Source organism: Lutjanus erythropterus, chromosome 16, assembly GCF_056507025.1.
Source record: "Lutjanus erythropterus isolate fLutEry1 chromosome 16, fLutEry1.hap2, whole genome shotgun sequence".
Classification (NCBI taxonomy): Eukaryota; Metazoa; Chordata; class Actinopteri; order Lutjaniformes; family Lutjanidae; genus Lutjanus; species Lutjanus erythropterus.
Window position 1 is genome coordinate 4045044 of NC_139332.1, and position 15655 is coordinate 4060698.

Consider the following 15655-nt stretch of genomic DNA (forward strand, 5'->3'; position numbering starts at 1 on the left):
AGACATGAGCAGAGTCAGGGAGGATCAAACATTCCTCAGGCAGCACAGAGACAATCAAACAGTCTGTACCTCATCTCCTCAAAAGCTTTAATCTTCTCACAGCCCTCTGGCGGCTCCCGCTTGAACATGTAACTGTTGTTGGGTTTGGGCGAGGAGGCGAACTTGGGCAGTGGTGAGCTGCTTCCACTGTCTGTCAACACAGATACAAGAAAGTGATCAACATCGGCAGTGATTTTTGAAGTGTTACGTCCACCACTAATCATCTCACAGAGTAGATTCCCTGTAACAACCCACACTGTTTCCAATGTGATCTCCAGGGCTGAACACTTATAATAACAATTATTAAATATTTGCAGGAATCTGTACCAAATGAATGTTTTTTTTAAGTCTGTAGAGAGAACATCTCTGACTCAATTCATCTATTGAAAAGTTTTTTGACATACATTTTGCCTTTAACAAATATTGCACCTTTGAAAATTAGTGCCCTCACATCCTTTTTTAAATACTCCAGTCCAGGTTTTCCTCACTGAGGTGCTTTTTTGAACAGCTAACTGATTCTTCACAAATCTACTGTTGACATATACTCACAGTTTCACTATGAGCTTCCTGGCTGAGCACACAAGGGATGTCAAGTGAACTGATACTTTGGTACCAAGCTGATGCCAAAATTCTAAAAACATGACAGTACTCGTTTTTCTTCAGTACTGTAGGTGTTGTAGGCACCTGCATGCAATTCTTTCAAACTTGCAGGGCCAGCACATACACCTACAAGTCTTCTACTTCGTTCAAAAAGTTCACCCAAAAAAGAAAATTCAGTTATCACCTACTCACCCTCGTGCTGATTGAAGGTCAGGTTTAGTTTTTTTTAGTCCAAAAAAACTCTGCTGGAGTTTGACAGGAAAACAGTGTTGCAGTATCTCACAAACAATGGAAGTAAATGGTGATGAAATGTAAAAAACTAAAACAAAATAAGAAATGTAAAATGCCTCCATACTGTTCATCTGGTGTGATCCAAGTCTCCTAAAGCCCCGACATTCCATCTAACTTGAAAGATGTTATTTACACCATGTTTTAGCCTGAATCTTCAACGTAGATCCTTAACTTAGAGTCACACTCACATGCACATATGCACCATCTGACCTTGGTGTGTGTGGTGGCGGTGTTTGCATGCAAGTGAACGGTTGGGGCTTTAGGAGACTTGGATCACACCAGACGAGCAGTATGGAGGCACATTATGTTTTTTTACATTTGAAAACTGGTCACCATTCACTTCCATTGTTTGGGAGATTCTGCAACACTGTTTTCCTGTCAAACTCCAGCAGAGTTTCCTGGACTAAAAAAATAAACCTGACCTTCAATCAGCATGAGGATGAGGAGATAATGACTGACTTTTTGGGTGAACTACCCCTAGGAAGAAGGACACCCAGTAGAAGAACAGCATACTGAATATGGAAAAACCCTCCATGGATCAAAATATCATAATAGAAAGAGCCACATAATTGACTTTTTTTGAAATTCATCACATCCAGTCAAAATTTGGAGACATTCTGATCAATATTTTCAGAGATACATCTGATCAGACAGGGACTGACCCGTTTGAAGAAGCTTAAATTTTCATTATTTTTTGGTTTTGGGGAGGCTCCAAAATATTCTTATACAACCATCCATTTCAAAAATTAGACATGTTAAACTCATGAAAAAGCATGGTTGTGTCTTGTTCTACCTCAGGCAGGGGTATCTCAACAACTAAAATGTTTGGGGGGGGGTGTTCTTCTAATACTCCTTTTGTAGAATATTAAACTAAAGGGTTTGAAGGAATCTGGATGTATGTGGAAGTGTAATGTTAGCTTTAATAATATGTCCAAACTAGCAGCAAATGACTCAACGTACTGAACTAAATGTCTCCAGGAGGAAACTACTTTTTCAAGTGTCAGTGTGACAGTGTGAGCATTTTGCTTTATTTAAATGAGAATCCTGAGCTTTACAGCCTACTGTCTCGAGTCTCAATGGATTGCAGCACAAAAAAGTAGCATGCTAACTGAAGTTAGCTTGCCTTCAGTCCTATTGTAGAACACACATTTTTCGTCAGGGTTTGTGCAGTAAAATTCAAGCATTTTTCAATCACTCAAGGTACTCTTGAAGCCATTATCATCTAAGTTACTGTAATCCAACTGGACATGACTTAATGCTCAGAACAATCAATGCTAATTGTCACTTTGTTTACTTTACCAGCTGTTCATAGTTTTTATCATATTATCTAATTCTTGCTAATCTTCAGAGTGAGGCATCAACAGAGGACTCATTTCATTTTCAATTTAGAAATATTGTTGGTTTACAGGAGTGACTGTGCTGATTAAACACCATACCATGCTCTGCTTGTAGAAAATCAAGCAGAGTATATTAAAACTCAAGTATATTTCTAACCTTACAAATATAACGGTTAAAATGGAGCATTTTCCAAACTTTACAGAGCTTGTCTGAACCCTGTTCTTCAAAGCTGAAATGTAGCTGACAGTCCTTCACCTCCTTATAGAATATAGGCTATAAAAGTAAAAATAACAGAGGCGGTGGAATCACTGCTGTGGGATCTAAAAACACTTACAGGGTGGACACTACTTCAAAAAGTAAACATACTAATTCAGTCCGGCCTAAACTGAATTTAATGCATTCCTTTCTAAAACTGTTTTCAAGGATGCAGCAGAAACATGTGGTTATGACTGGACGGGCCTGACCTCGGCGACCCCAGCTGCCCTCCATGTCAGTGCTTCAGCAGTAAGCTGACATTGTCTACCTTTATCCCGGTCGTACAGGAGGTCCTCTGTGGAGTAAGGGCTGCCGTCGTGTGATCCTGGTGGGCAGGCGGGCGAGGGGCAGGGCGACAGGCTGGAGCAGCTGCTGGACCGGCCGGGGGCTGACGGAGTCTGGGTGTCCACGCTGCGGGTGCTGCTGCTGCGCTGCTGAGGAGGGAAGGGTGCCCGCCGCCCGTCAGGGACCTCCAGGGACTGCAGGAGACAGATAGAAGGGAAGACATCGGAACGTTAATCAGAGCTGAGACCGGGTGAGTCACTACACACGGACGAAACCAAAGTCCCACCTTCAGCTCCTCCTTCTCTCCATTGTCTTTGATGAAGACTTTCTCCAACTCATGGTTGATGCCCTCCATGCTGCTGGGCACCCTGGAGATGGAGGGCTTTGGCACTGTGATGTTGGACAGCGGCATCTGGGCCGACTTCGACATGGAAAACTGCTGCAGGACACACACACACGGGACGTTTGATTAAGAAAATGATGTCCTCTCGTCCACCTGGCTCAAACATGAGGTCAGTATCAAAAGTACAGATGTACATCCACTGATTGATTAAACTAGACAAAATAAAGACGTGATTAACGGTCCGTCAGGTTTTTCTTTTTTTGCAGAGTCAGTCTCGCCATTTTCAAAACATAACTTCACAGTTTGCAGAGTAAAGAGCAGACAGAGGATTCGATTTTATCTCTAGCATCCAACATGTCCCTGTGGCTGTCACACCACCAACTACAATTCATGGAACTGTTATCAGCTGTGAGTGGCTCCTCAGTTTCCACTCTGGACTGTGGGACAATGTCATCCAAAATATCACTTACACAACTTCATGGCAGCTTCTTTCCCCAACATTAACACCTTTCACACAGTTAGAGAAGAAGATACAATCCAGTATTTTTCTTTAAGGTATTTAGATGTGCTGTCTCTGAAAAATGAAACTGTAACTATAATTCTAGGAATGGAAACACAATTTTAACAGTGCTGTGATTTTCAGCCCAGCCCTCCCACCTTGAGGACACTGACTCAGATTTTCCATGCAGTGCACTACCTGAACGTGGCTGGTTGTGAAGGTGTGGTTGGTGGTGCTGGTAAGGGTGGGGTAGGTGATGGGGTTGTACTGGAGGGGGGAAAGTCGGTCCTTGTCTTTACTGTGGCGTCCTCCTTGTTTACTGCGCTGGAGCTGCTGCCGGAGCTTCGCAATCTGCTGGAGTCAAACAGGAGGAGGAGGGGGAGAAACAGGAGACAGAAGATAGACAGAAACATTTAGCAAGTAGGAAGACCAGGAAGTTTTCACGTCAGTGCACCCTGCCTTGTCTGACTGTGTTGTAGTAATGCTGCTGTGTGAGCTCAGTAACTGTGGCAGTAACATCAGCTGACCTGCTCTTTTCTACTGAGAATATAACAACAATGATCTGAGTGGTTCATACCAAAATACACTGAAAATGGCCACTACAGTAAACTAAAGAGAACCATCACTACAGGCTGGTAATGTGTGGGACCTCTGTGATCTTTAGGGCTGAGTATCTTTTAAAAAATCATGACACCAGTACCAACACCAGTACCCTTAAAGAGACACTGATACCAGCTCTTAAAATGAAGGATATCCTCTTGTCCAGGGACAGTAAAAATAGCACCTGGGATACAAACAGACACAAAGATAATACTGCCCCAGCATTATACTGGGACTGTAGAGAAAGTCACAAATGAAACATTATTAGGTGTTAAATTAAATTTAAAATAAACGTGAAGTGACACCAGCATGAGCTCTAAGGTGTCACATGCAAACTTAGACACTGTTGTGCTGTTATATGTGCTGAGATATGTTCCAAGTGTGTGTATGTACATTTCCATTGCTGTGTGTTAGTCAGAAACAGGTTTGTATTTTGCACTGCAGACTGCAGTGCTACATTTAATTGATGAAAGAGTTCAAATAAACTCGGTTGTTCAGTCTGGGACAGTTAGTACATTTTGGGACAGCTGCGGGAAACTGAGGAAACAAGTTAATTTCGAGGCCTGACTGAGACCAATGCAGTACTTCATTTGAAGCCTTTTTTCCTACTTCCTTTGTTGGCCATTATGTAAGACAGTCATACTTTGGAACAACTTCACCACAGACTGTATGGGCTGGAGCCGCTGTGGTAGTCGGCCAATCACATATTGTATTAAACTGAAGAACATTTGTGGTGATTGGCTGCAAAACCATACCATTTTTTTTCTAGATCTGGGCACAAAAAGGATCGAATGCAGGCAGCGTTGGACTGGAGAAGTTTTGATACCACTTGGTACTGTGTTATTTTTGTTGATAACTTGAGAACTTGAAGGTTTTTGTTTTCTTGAAAATATGACATGACAAGTGAGAAAATTCCATCTACTGATGAAGACAGTGAGATGTGTTTGAAAGCTGTTAAGTAGACGTTATGTGAAGATAATAAAAAAACAACACAAAAACAAAATCCTGCCAACCTGAGTCTCGTTGTGTTTTTTTTAAGTGCTCTTAAATGTACCAGATTCACAGGCCTGCAGTGCAGTAACTGATAGTTATTAGTGAGTTAGTTTTACGTTCTCAATAAGAAGTAAACCTGGAGCAAACGTTCTACTGACCCACTACAAGTCCACCAGAGGTCACTGTTCTGCCATGGACATAGAGTGAGTAATTTCACACAGGTTAACTTTCTTCAAATCAAACCTTCACCATAAAATATGACATTCTTAAGAATAGGGACAAATCATGTCAAAAAACCTTTAAAATTATTAATACCAACACTCTAATTGTTTTTTTGGGGGGGGTGAAAAATTGTTCTTTGAGGATTTATATGTATGAACATATGAAAAATATGTAATTTCTGAAATATTTTCAAATATTTTCTTCAGAGAATTTAAAAATATGTTAAAAGCCTTTAAAATCTAACACTACTTACTGATAACATAGATGTAAAAATGTGCTATTATAATTAACTTTGTTTAAAAAAATGACTGTTTTGAACATGTTGGTCCTTTAAAGTTGTGTCCCAGATTTCCATCTACTTTGACAGATTTTTACAAAAGCATGATTTAATCTTAATAAAAAGAGTTAGTTATACCCTCAGGACCCCTGTCTCACTTCCTGGTTTAAAAAAGTTGAAATACTGCTCAAGCACTGGTAAACCTTCTATTTTTGATCAATTCATTAAATAATATTTAACTTTGATTTAGAAGAGCGATGGAGTTGACATGTCATGGTTGAAACACATCTAACTGTAATAAGAATTATGAATTTAAAATGTGTATTTTGATTAGTATTAAGAGAGCTCTGAGCTACTTTAAAAAATAAAATGGCTGCTCACTATGACTATGCTGTGAAATGAAAATAAATTACTCTGTAAGACATCAACTCTCAGATGTTCCATCTGACAGAGCTGATGTCTACATTTAATAAAAAATGTAACCACTAGGTTTGGCTGTTACAAGAATTAATAGCAAAGAATTTGATCTTTTAAAACATATTTTTCAGCATAATTTAAGAGTAAAAATCAAAACTCCCTGCCGTCCCAGTTCTTAAGAGTGAGTGTGTGTATCTGTATGTACCTCAATGTGTTTTATTCTCTAAAAAATCCAATAAAAGAACAAAAAAGGGAGGTGAGTGTAAGTGTTGTGAATGTGCTGACAGCTTGTACAAGTTCACCTCTTGAGCCCGGATACACTTGTGACTGTAGCTGTTAATTTCTTCAACTGTATATCTGTGTGTGTGTGTGTGTGTGTGTGTGTGTGTGTGTGTGTGTGTGTGTGTGTGTGTGTGTGTGTGTGTGAGAGAGAGAGAGAGAGAGAGATGAAGGAACTCCCAGTTCTCCACTGTACGCCAGTACTGGAGAACATGTCCATACATGTTCCTTCACACAGTGGCCCTCTTTAGTGGAGAAACACAACACATGCAGCACTTATCAATGCAGGCTCTGTGTGAAGCGGCTGTTATGCGATCCCTATATTTGGGCCACTGAACCAGTTACACAGTGCAGTCCTGCAAGTTTTTGTTTCCCTCCCAGCCTTCACTGGGCCTTCACTCAGGGCATGCACTTCTTCTCAGCTACAGGAAGTGGAGTGAGTCTGATACCGTTTTTACACCAAAATTAGCTGCTGTGTTTCAGGTGATAGGACAAGATAAGGCTGATAAAAACCCAACAATTCCTGACTTTGCTATTTCATAATAAAAGCTTTTAAATAACAACATATCAGCGGATTTTCATTGTGAAGACTTCATAGGAAATTAAGGAGTTCAGCCACCTTTTCACAGCTGCTCGACTCAAGATGAGTATGTAACAGATGAACCTTCAAGCAGGTGCAGACTCTGCCATGCTGAGCTGACACACCGAGTCAAACCGGGTAAAGCCAAGTCAGCACATGTGTTTGGAAAAGGGGCAAAAGAGTCAAAGACGTTACAGAAGGAGGCAACAAGCCTTCAAATCCTCTGTCATAAAAGAGACATGGAACCTGAGGGTGATGCAAAATGCACAGTGGCCTGGAGAATATGACAAACCCAGTTTGGTTTTCAAGGAAAACCTGCTTTTTTTTTATTCCAACTAGAACAATAATTTGAAATTTGACTGAAATTGCAATGTTCCACTGCAATTTTCAAACAGCAGGAGACATGATATTTCTTAAAGGCAAAATATGTGTAATAATACCATTTTAAATTGAATGTAGTCACTGCAGAGCTGCAGAGACGTCCAGGCCAATATATCATATTCTACAGACGGACATCTGTCTTTGGTATAGATCCTGACAAAATCACAACTTTATCATTTTAATATGTATTTCAGTGACTACTAATGTAAAAAAAAAAAAAAAAGCATTTCCTCCAATGTTGCAATTTTAATATCAGTCAAAATAATTGCATTTAGATACTTTTTCAAAATCGTTCATCCCTAGTTCCAACTGTGAACCAAATTTTGGGTTCTGAACTAGGGTTAAGCAATGTCAAACTGGCTTACGACAGTGTCCACAATGAAACAGCGATGGACGATGATATCGTAGCTGGGCTTAAAAGGGTCTTAGCCTAAGCACCACATGTGGGTAACTTAAATGTGTTTAAAAATGAAATATCAAACATGATATGGAGATAAGATTAGATATTACTTTATTAGTTCCAAAGTGGGGAAATGTGCAGATTCAAAAATGTCAAAAATTGTCAGCATCGTGATGGGACGATGGCCCAACCCTATTATGAACCAATTTACTTTTGGTTGAAATGACCCAGATGGTTCAAAATCAGGTGTGTGAACTGGAACAGAGCGAGCTCCATGTTGTTGTAGTATGGAAGCGAGTGTCCTGTAGATGTCACCAAGACATACACTGACTACTATGATCCATCCTTAGTCAAACTGTTGCACGCAAAGTGCATCACAGGGGTCAAATATCCATTTGCAGACCCTGTGGACTTTGATAAGAAGAATCATTTTGGGAGCTTTTTGGTTAATGTCTGGGATAAGATGTGCCATGGACTGGGCGTTGGAATTTCATCTCTGTTGTTTTGGAGATCACCATTACACACAACAAGGCTGGGCAATGAGAAGTGGATGGTTGCATACAGAGATCGTATTACATAACTGCCAGCAAATGTTCTGAACAGAGTAAGGGGAGCTTGGTCCATGTTTATCCAACATTTCGAAGAATTCTGAGTGTACTGAGACCTGCTATTCTGTGAGTTGCATAAAACTTAATTTCTATGTCTAGAATGCTGCATACACCTTTACTGGGCAGATCTTGGAGCGTGACCTTTCCACCACAGGCTCGAATGCATTTGGAGGTGATTTGATTTGGTGGTAGGATATCCTCCTCCCCGCCGTGCTCTGTAGCAGGGTTGCTTTCTTTGATCCAGGGAGCTGGTCCTGGGTGGAGAGCTGTATTGTGTTTTTCATTGCCACATTCAGAACACTGAACCTTAGCCCTGCAGTGCTTTGTGAAATGTAATGAAGAGGAACAAAACCTAACACAAATATTGTTCTTTTAAGAAGAAGGGGATGGGGTGTTTATGAAGTGGACGGTGTTTAATGCATTCATCTGTAGGGATGACAATTGAAAAGATTTTACTGAAACTAATGCCATTACTGATTATGCTTACTGGTCCAATTCTTTGTTGATTCCCTTATTGATTGATGATCGATTATCTTAGTGGAAAAAATAAGTAGGCCTACACAGGTTTTCAGCTTCAACACAACTGTTTGTGAGCAGAAAAAAGGCTCAGCACTTTGACTTCTTTCCAGCAACGTTGACATGAGTTTGACGTCACTGTGCAACTGTTAGAAAAACATGCTGGCATCTATAAAAGGCAGTGATAAAATCTGAGGCATACCATTTTGATGGAGCAGACAATTTGGAACCAGCTCTCAACTTTAACTAGTTGTCAATTCCCTAGTTGTCTGATGTTTTTGAAAACCCTTGTGAATCAGAGCTAAGACTGGCAGTTATGTTCTGTGATTAATTGAAAGATGCTACTTTCCATGCCATGTGCACTAACTTCCTGGTTCTAGCTTAGACAGGAAGTCGAAAATTATTTCAAGGGAGACGCTAGGTGGGTTTAGTGCTTGGACTTGCGTCAACATACCCATGAAAGGTACCAGACGTCACTTTTTAAATGTTACAGTTTTAACACAACTAGAGGCAATTAAAGCAAGACTTTTTTGGACTAGAAAAGGTTTGCTTTGACTAAAAAACTGACAAAAAAAGATATAGGCAGGATAGGACAGTTGAGTCTGATTATACACAATATACATCCTTGCAAACATTCCTGATTTAGTTCTTTAAAGCAGCTGCACTGTTCAGGTCTGTCCCCTCTCCTCCTGCTCCTTGTAGCTTATCTATTGACATCTGTGGAATCGGTGTCAGCACTGCTCCTCCTCTGCAGCCCTGTAACTCAGTAACGTGCCTGTGCACACATTAGCGAAGGCTGAGCTGTCATCCGGCCGGCCCTTATTGTTCCCTCTGCTGCAGGAGGCGAAGAGGAGCCAGCTGGGGCTTGGCTGACCATAAATTGCAGTGGGTTATGGCCATTTCAAAGAGGGGAAGTGAGTAGTTAAGAGTGCGATAGTGTTATCTGCCACCTCCCTGCTGCTGCTGAGTATCAGGAGGGTGGAGCTGAGAGGGGCTGATAGTGCCATGCCGGGTGCAGCTTCAGAGGATGTGTCTGTCGCGGCTGTACACCATCAGCACCATAAAGACACGATACCAAACCTGTGATGTCACACAGGAAACCATAGAGCCTGAAGAAAATGTCAACTATACGGCATCTGCACTTCATTCACTACTGCTTCATCACTTGTGTCACATAGAAAACTTTTATGTCTTATCTGACTATAAAGGACGGAATCTCTGTATGTCCTTCACATATCTTGAGGACCATTCATGCTATGTGTTTCACACTTGGGTGTGTTGCTGGGGACCCAACGACATACAAAGTCGAATTTGGTGCAATTTAGACACCCAAGAACATGTTAAAAATTATTAAACTGAATAAGCAGGCAAACTTTGAGAGACAGTATGTCTTCACTATGTCTGATCTTCACAGGCCGCGAAAGACTCCCTCTCTGTCCGTATGACTGTTCATCCGATCAATGTCACACTCGGTGGGTGGATTGCTGAAGATCCAAGGGAGTGCAGCATTATGTGTGAAGTCAACTGGATGAGTGGTTTTCGACAACACTGCAAGCAACATTTCCGGGGGCCAAGCAACCGGCCCCCTCCGGACACGCCTTCCGAACAGGCATGTGTTCCAAAAAAGCACGTTTCAAAAGGGCACAATGCCCGACACTGCAAGCAGCAATACAAGGAGCCAAGCAACTGGCCTGTTCCGAAGAGGCACGTACTCCAGAGAGGCACTGCAATAGTAGGTAAAGGAATTTCCCATGTTGTAGATTTGAGTGTTGTCATGTCATAATCAATAATGCCACCATAGATAAAGGTATCATAGATTAGATACACAAACGCAAATGTGCAACAGCTGCAACCAGCCAACCATGTAGGCCCATGCATCTTCACGTTCATGCATTCATACACACACACACACACACACACACACACACACACACACACACACACAGTAACACAGTGTCACTAACCACCAGCAACAGAAAAGGAACTCCAATAATGCCTCCGACAGACAATTGTTTCATGGTAAAATTCTGTTTGTGTGTGTTTCTACAAAGTTTGCTCATGTTACATGAATTAGAAGTTAGAAATACTAGAAGTAATGTGCCTTGCTATAGGCCACTCCCACTGCCACACCCCATGTTCAACACTTGAACTCTAGATGCTATAGAGCTGATGGCCACAGCTAATCACAGATAGTATCAGTATATACTCGCAACTAAGTCTTCCAAACACAGAGACCCAGTCACAGTTTAACTGTAAGGGGATTTTCAAAAGTGTAAACGAGTAAAAGGTAAAACTTGTAAAGTAATACGACTGACCTTTTATTCTGAGAAAGTAAGGATGTCTGAAGTCAAACATTTTGGGCCAGAACTAAAACAAAATTGAGAGAACTCCACCCCTACATTTTGAAACTACAGTTTCTATAATGCTTTAAGGGAGTTAAACAGGAAATTTAATGTTGCTATGGGTGAACTTCATATTTCTTTTAGCCAATATTTGCTTGCATTTTGGCAAATTAATTAAAAGAATGCTGAATTTAATACTAGCAGTTGCAGGTAATGACAGCTTTCAGTGGATACTAAAGAACTTAAAAACCTGATGATTTTCAGGCATGTTTTGGTGTTATAAAGAGTAGGGATGCGTGCGATTAGTCGACTATACGATCAAACATCCCCACCCATGCTAAGTCGGCACCAGAAATACTAGTCGTTTAAAATATTTATCAATATTTCATTCATGCATGATGCCAGTTATCTGTTGCCTCTAAGATTTTATGCAGCCGCTGCAGCACTGTCAGACGGCAGCCCCTCTCGCCCAGCAAGTATGTCTCGATTGCCTTGGCAACCCCGGATGTTTATAGCAGCAAAGTTAGACAGATGAATGTAGACTGTGACAGAATAAGCTGATATATATTCACTCGACTGGAGAAATGAGCCCACATTAAGCACAGACACGGACATAAACCTGCAAGCAAAGCTGCTGCTGCTACTAGCACTGCTAACATTAGCCACACTGTGTGTCAGGCTGGAAGCTAACGTTAGCTCTGTGTCCTTTACCTGCAGACACTGTGATCCTCTTCAGTCTGAAAAGGTGAAGTGTTTATTGAGTTGTTGTTATGTTTTGTACATTAATGTGTAAGGTTTGTATTGCACAGTGGAAAGTAGCGCACATTTCAGTGGCATTTAAAGTAGGATTTGGCGATTGTAGACCGTTTAACTGACAGGGAAATTAGTCGCCAAGAACATCCCTAATAAAGAGCGTATTTTTTCTATGATTTCTAAGCAGATTTTTATTTGGAGATAATGATACCTCCTAATAAGGTTTGGCTACATACTCATAATCTGCCCACCAGTAGAGATTTGGCAATACTGTTTCCACCATGGAAGCTAGTCATGAATGATCTCACACATAATCCAGCTGCCTTGCAAGGTAACATGATTTGGATAGCCGGGCTGCTTACCACACGTGAAAGGAAAAGTAACAGTTGGTGGCAGTAGTGCACCTTTAAGCTGGTATGCCAACCGCCTCAGAAGAAGAGAATAACAAGAAAACATGAGTCAAAAGAGTGAAACTGTAATTATAGAGCATCAGGCATCCCGACCAGGTTGATCTATATGTGCACCTGTTGACCTGGAAACCTGTATCATTTGAAATTACTGTCCTCATTTGGGACCTCAAAGCTTCCATTTTCAAAGAATGTTAGGTTTTTGTTTTTACTTTTTTGTTAAACTCAAGTGTTGTCTTATGAGAAGAAGTTGCCTCTGTTTGTGTGGAAAATAATTAGATGAAGTATGATATGGTACAGTTATTTTAAACTTTCTTAATTAAATTTACAGAACAGTTACTGTGTCATGATATATACCATTAAGTGATATAAAATTACACATATGATAGAGTATCATATGATCTAATGGCAGAAGTTTTGGGCCATATCACCCGCCCCTATCCCATAATCTTAAAGTACATGTATCATGTATGTGTGCTCAGACTTGCCGTTGTGTGAAGATGTGAAGATTTGAAGTTGTGCTGGAGAAGGAGTGTGATTTGTACTCCAAACACTGACTGTGTTGGTCAGTGGGCCAAACTACAATAACTAACTTTCTGTTGTTTTTAGAACAAACGCCCGACCCTTTCACCTCTTCGCAGTATCTTTGTCTCATGCCTCTCCCGCGGCCCCCCCTGGGGAGGCATGCCTCCGAGTTCAGCCTCTGCTTTAAAGTAAGCAAAAGCAAGAGGCTGATCCAGTGTCATATCCCGGTACACATCTCAATCTGAGTGGAGCAAAACATTTAAAGAAAATATTTTTTGCCAAACTAAGATCTAAAAAAATTCCAGTACAGCTCGCTCTTGGGATTTTGCGGAGCAGTTTGCTCTCCTGCAGTAGAGGCGATGTAGGATACATTTAGTCCATATTCTCGCTGGCTGTATAAATACAGAAAGATGCTGTTTTCATCTAACAGGTAAGACCAACTGACAGCCCAGCACAAGTTACTATGATGGGTCTTAAAATGGCAAACTCACAGCAACATTATGTAACTATTTTACCTTAAAATAAACCATTTTGATGCTTGGCTTGTAATAGGGAAAATGGTGCCTCTTTCATTCCCACTCTGTGCCTCAAACGCTGGTACTCGCACAATCTTACTTGGTTTGCTGTGTACATTTTTCAAAGCATAACGCTTTATGGTATTAAGTCACACACCACCAACTATGTCACTGATTTTGGCGAAGCTGAATCATCATATGGAGAAAATGTTTTCTGCTCTTCCTTCTCATGTCCTCCGGATGCTCTGCCTCAACTCCTGGTGACTGATGAACGGACAGATTTACTTGTTGCTACAGTAACCACTAATTGTAGCTGCTGTTAGCTAGTCAGCTCAGGTAGCCGTGCAGCTAGCTGACTCTGCTCAATGTGGACTGAGAGCTTGTGACTGGCGTACATTAAGATAGATGATATGAGGACACTGCCCAAACTAAAAAAGTTTTTCTTGGGCATGGTTTCAGTCATTCTAGTCCCAATGAACTCCATGTTGTGCAGATTTAGTGTTTAGTGGTGCACATCAAAGTCTAAATGTGTTTGTGTGTGCATTCATGTTAGTGTCATGCCTCTTTGAGCTGGTCGGCGCTGCCCCAGGACGCAGAGCGCTGGTGGGTGCTCCTCTTCTCTCCTGTTTCCTCACTCCAACATCCAGGAGTCTGAAAAGAACATCACAGCTTTACATTACTGTCAGCGTACCTGGACCTACATAATGTTCTCACCATGACTATAAAAGCGTCATTCTGGTTCATTACAATTTGGATCTGGTTTTGGTCATTTTGGCCATCGTTCCTATCAGTTAAGAGTACACTGTCTCACAGAAGTAACAAAAGTTCACACATTCTGTACTCAAGTAGAAGTACAGATATACACTCTGGTTAAACTAGAAGTACTGACTGAACTTTTACTCAAGTAAAAGTGAAAAAGTACAGGTTCTAAAATGTACTCCACTTACTGTGCTAAGCTAACTGAATGTCACCTTTTCTCTTTATTGTCCTGTTACCTCTTTTATAACTTGCTATGTCTTCTGTTTTGTTGTCTTTTTTCGTCTTGTTACAACTTTTGTCCTGTGATGTGTTTTACGTCTTGTTGTCGTTTACATCTTGTTACCTATTTTACGTCAGCTTGTTATGTTTTTTTCGTCTTGTTACATCTTTTACATTTCATTGCCTATTTTATGTGTATAGCTTGTTACGTCTTCTTTGTTTTTTATCTTGTTATGTCTTTCATGTCTTGTTATCTATTTTAAAGCAGCTTGTTATGTCTTCTTCATCGTTTATGTCTTATTACATCTTTTTTGTTTTATGTCTTTGTCTTGTTTTGTCTTTTATGTATCTTGCTACGTCTTTTTTGCCGTGTTACATTTTGTTGCAAAGTCAAGGGCAAAACCTTTCACTATTCCAGCAATAGATGATCAATGTCAAGTTCATAGAGGCAGCATGGACAGACTCACATGTGTTCACTTCACACACATGCTGCTCAGTGAAAGCTGAGCTGAGCTCTGCGACACACAGAGAGGGCACTACATGAACTCTCTGTCTCATCCAAGCACACACACACACACACACACATTCGATCCAACCTCGCTGTCCAACATCGAGAGGAAACTGAACTGCTGTCTGGCTCATCTTAATGTGTCCAACTCAAAGGGACATTTGTTTATTCTGAACAGCCAGTCAGTTACTAGAGACCCCCCGCTTATTCTGTCTTCTTCTCTGTGAAGCCACAACTTCATTTTCTCACTTAAATGAAAACAAGTCACAAAATGCTAGAGCTAGGTGACACGTCAAATATATTTTACATATTCTAATATCAATTAAGTGTGATTGTGGCAGATGACCATAACTTGGGTTGGTGGGTATGATCTCAGTGCGTAGCGCTTTAGGGCACTATGACACACACCACAAACTATGCCACAGATTTTGGTGAAACTGGATCATATTTTATTTATATTTTAAGGGAAAAACGTTTTCTGGTTTTCCCTCTGATGTTTTCAAACTGCTTTGCCTCATCTCTTGGCAATTTATGGAGTTCCCTAATGGACCACAGAGCTGCAATGATTAACTGATTGTTAAGCAATTATCAAATTATTCTTCAACTATTTTGATAATAAATTTAAGGGGTTTTTTTTAGGAAAAAAAGTCAAAATTCTCTGATTCTGGCCTCTTAAATGTGATGTGCATCTTTGTGTTGTGAGC

General features: G+C 40.7%; 1 protein-coding gene across 3 annotated transcripts in view; it reads right to left on the bottom strand.

The window, feature by feature from the left end:
- glcci1a (glucocorticoid induced 1a) overlaps nucleotides 1-15655 on the bottom strand; it is a 43840-nt gene that overhangs the window by 1983 nt on the left and 26202 nt on the right. The window contains exons 3-7 of one of the 3 annotated variants that reach the window (XM_084739144.1): nucleotides 14027-14116; nucleotides 3849-4001; nucleotides 3095-3244; nucleotides 2792-3002; nucleotides 70-190 (exon numbers count right to left, since the gene is read on the bottom strand). In XM_084739144.1, coding sequence (XP_084595270.1) covers nucleotides 70-190; nucleotides 2792-3002; nucleotides 3095-3244; nucleotides 3849-4001; nucleotides 14027-14116 — 725 coding nt within the window. Of the gene's footprint in view, nucleotides 1-69; nucleotides 191-2791; nucleotides 3003-3094; nucleotides 3248-3848; nucleotides 4002-14026; nucleotides 14117-15655 lie in introns of all 3 variants that reach the window. The other 2 variants (XM_084739142.1, XM_084739145.1) reach the window with 2 other exon arrangements.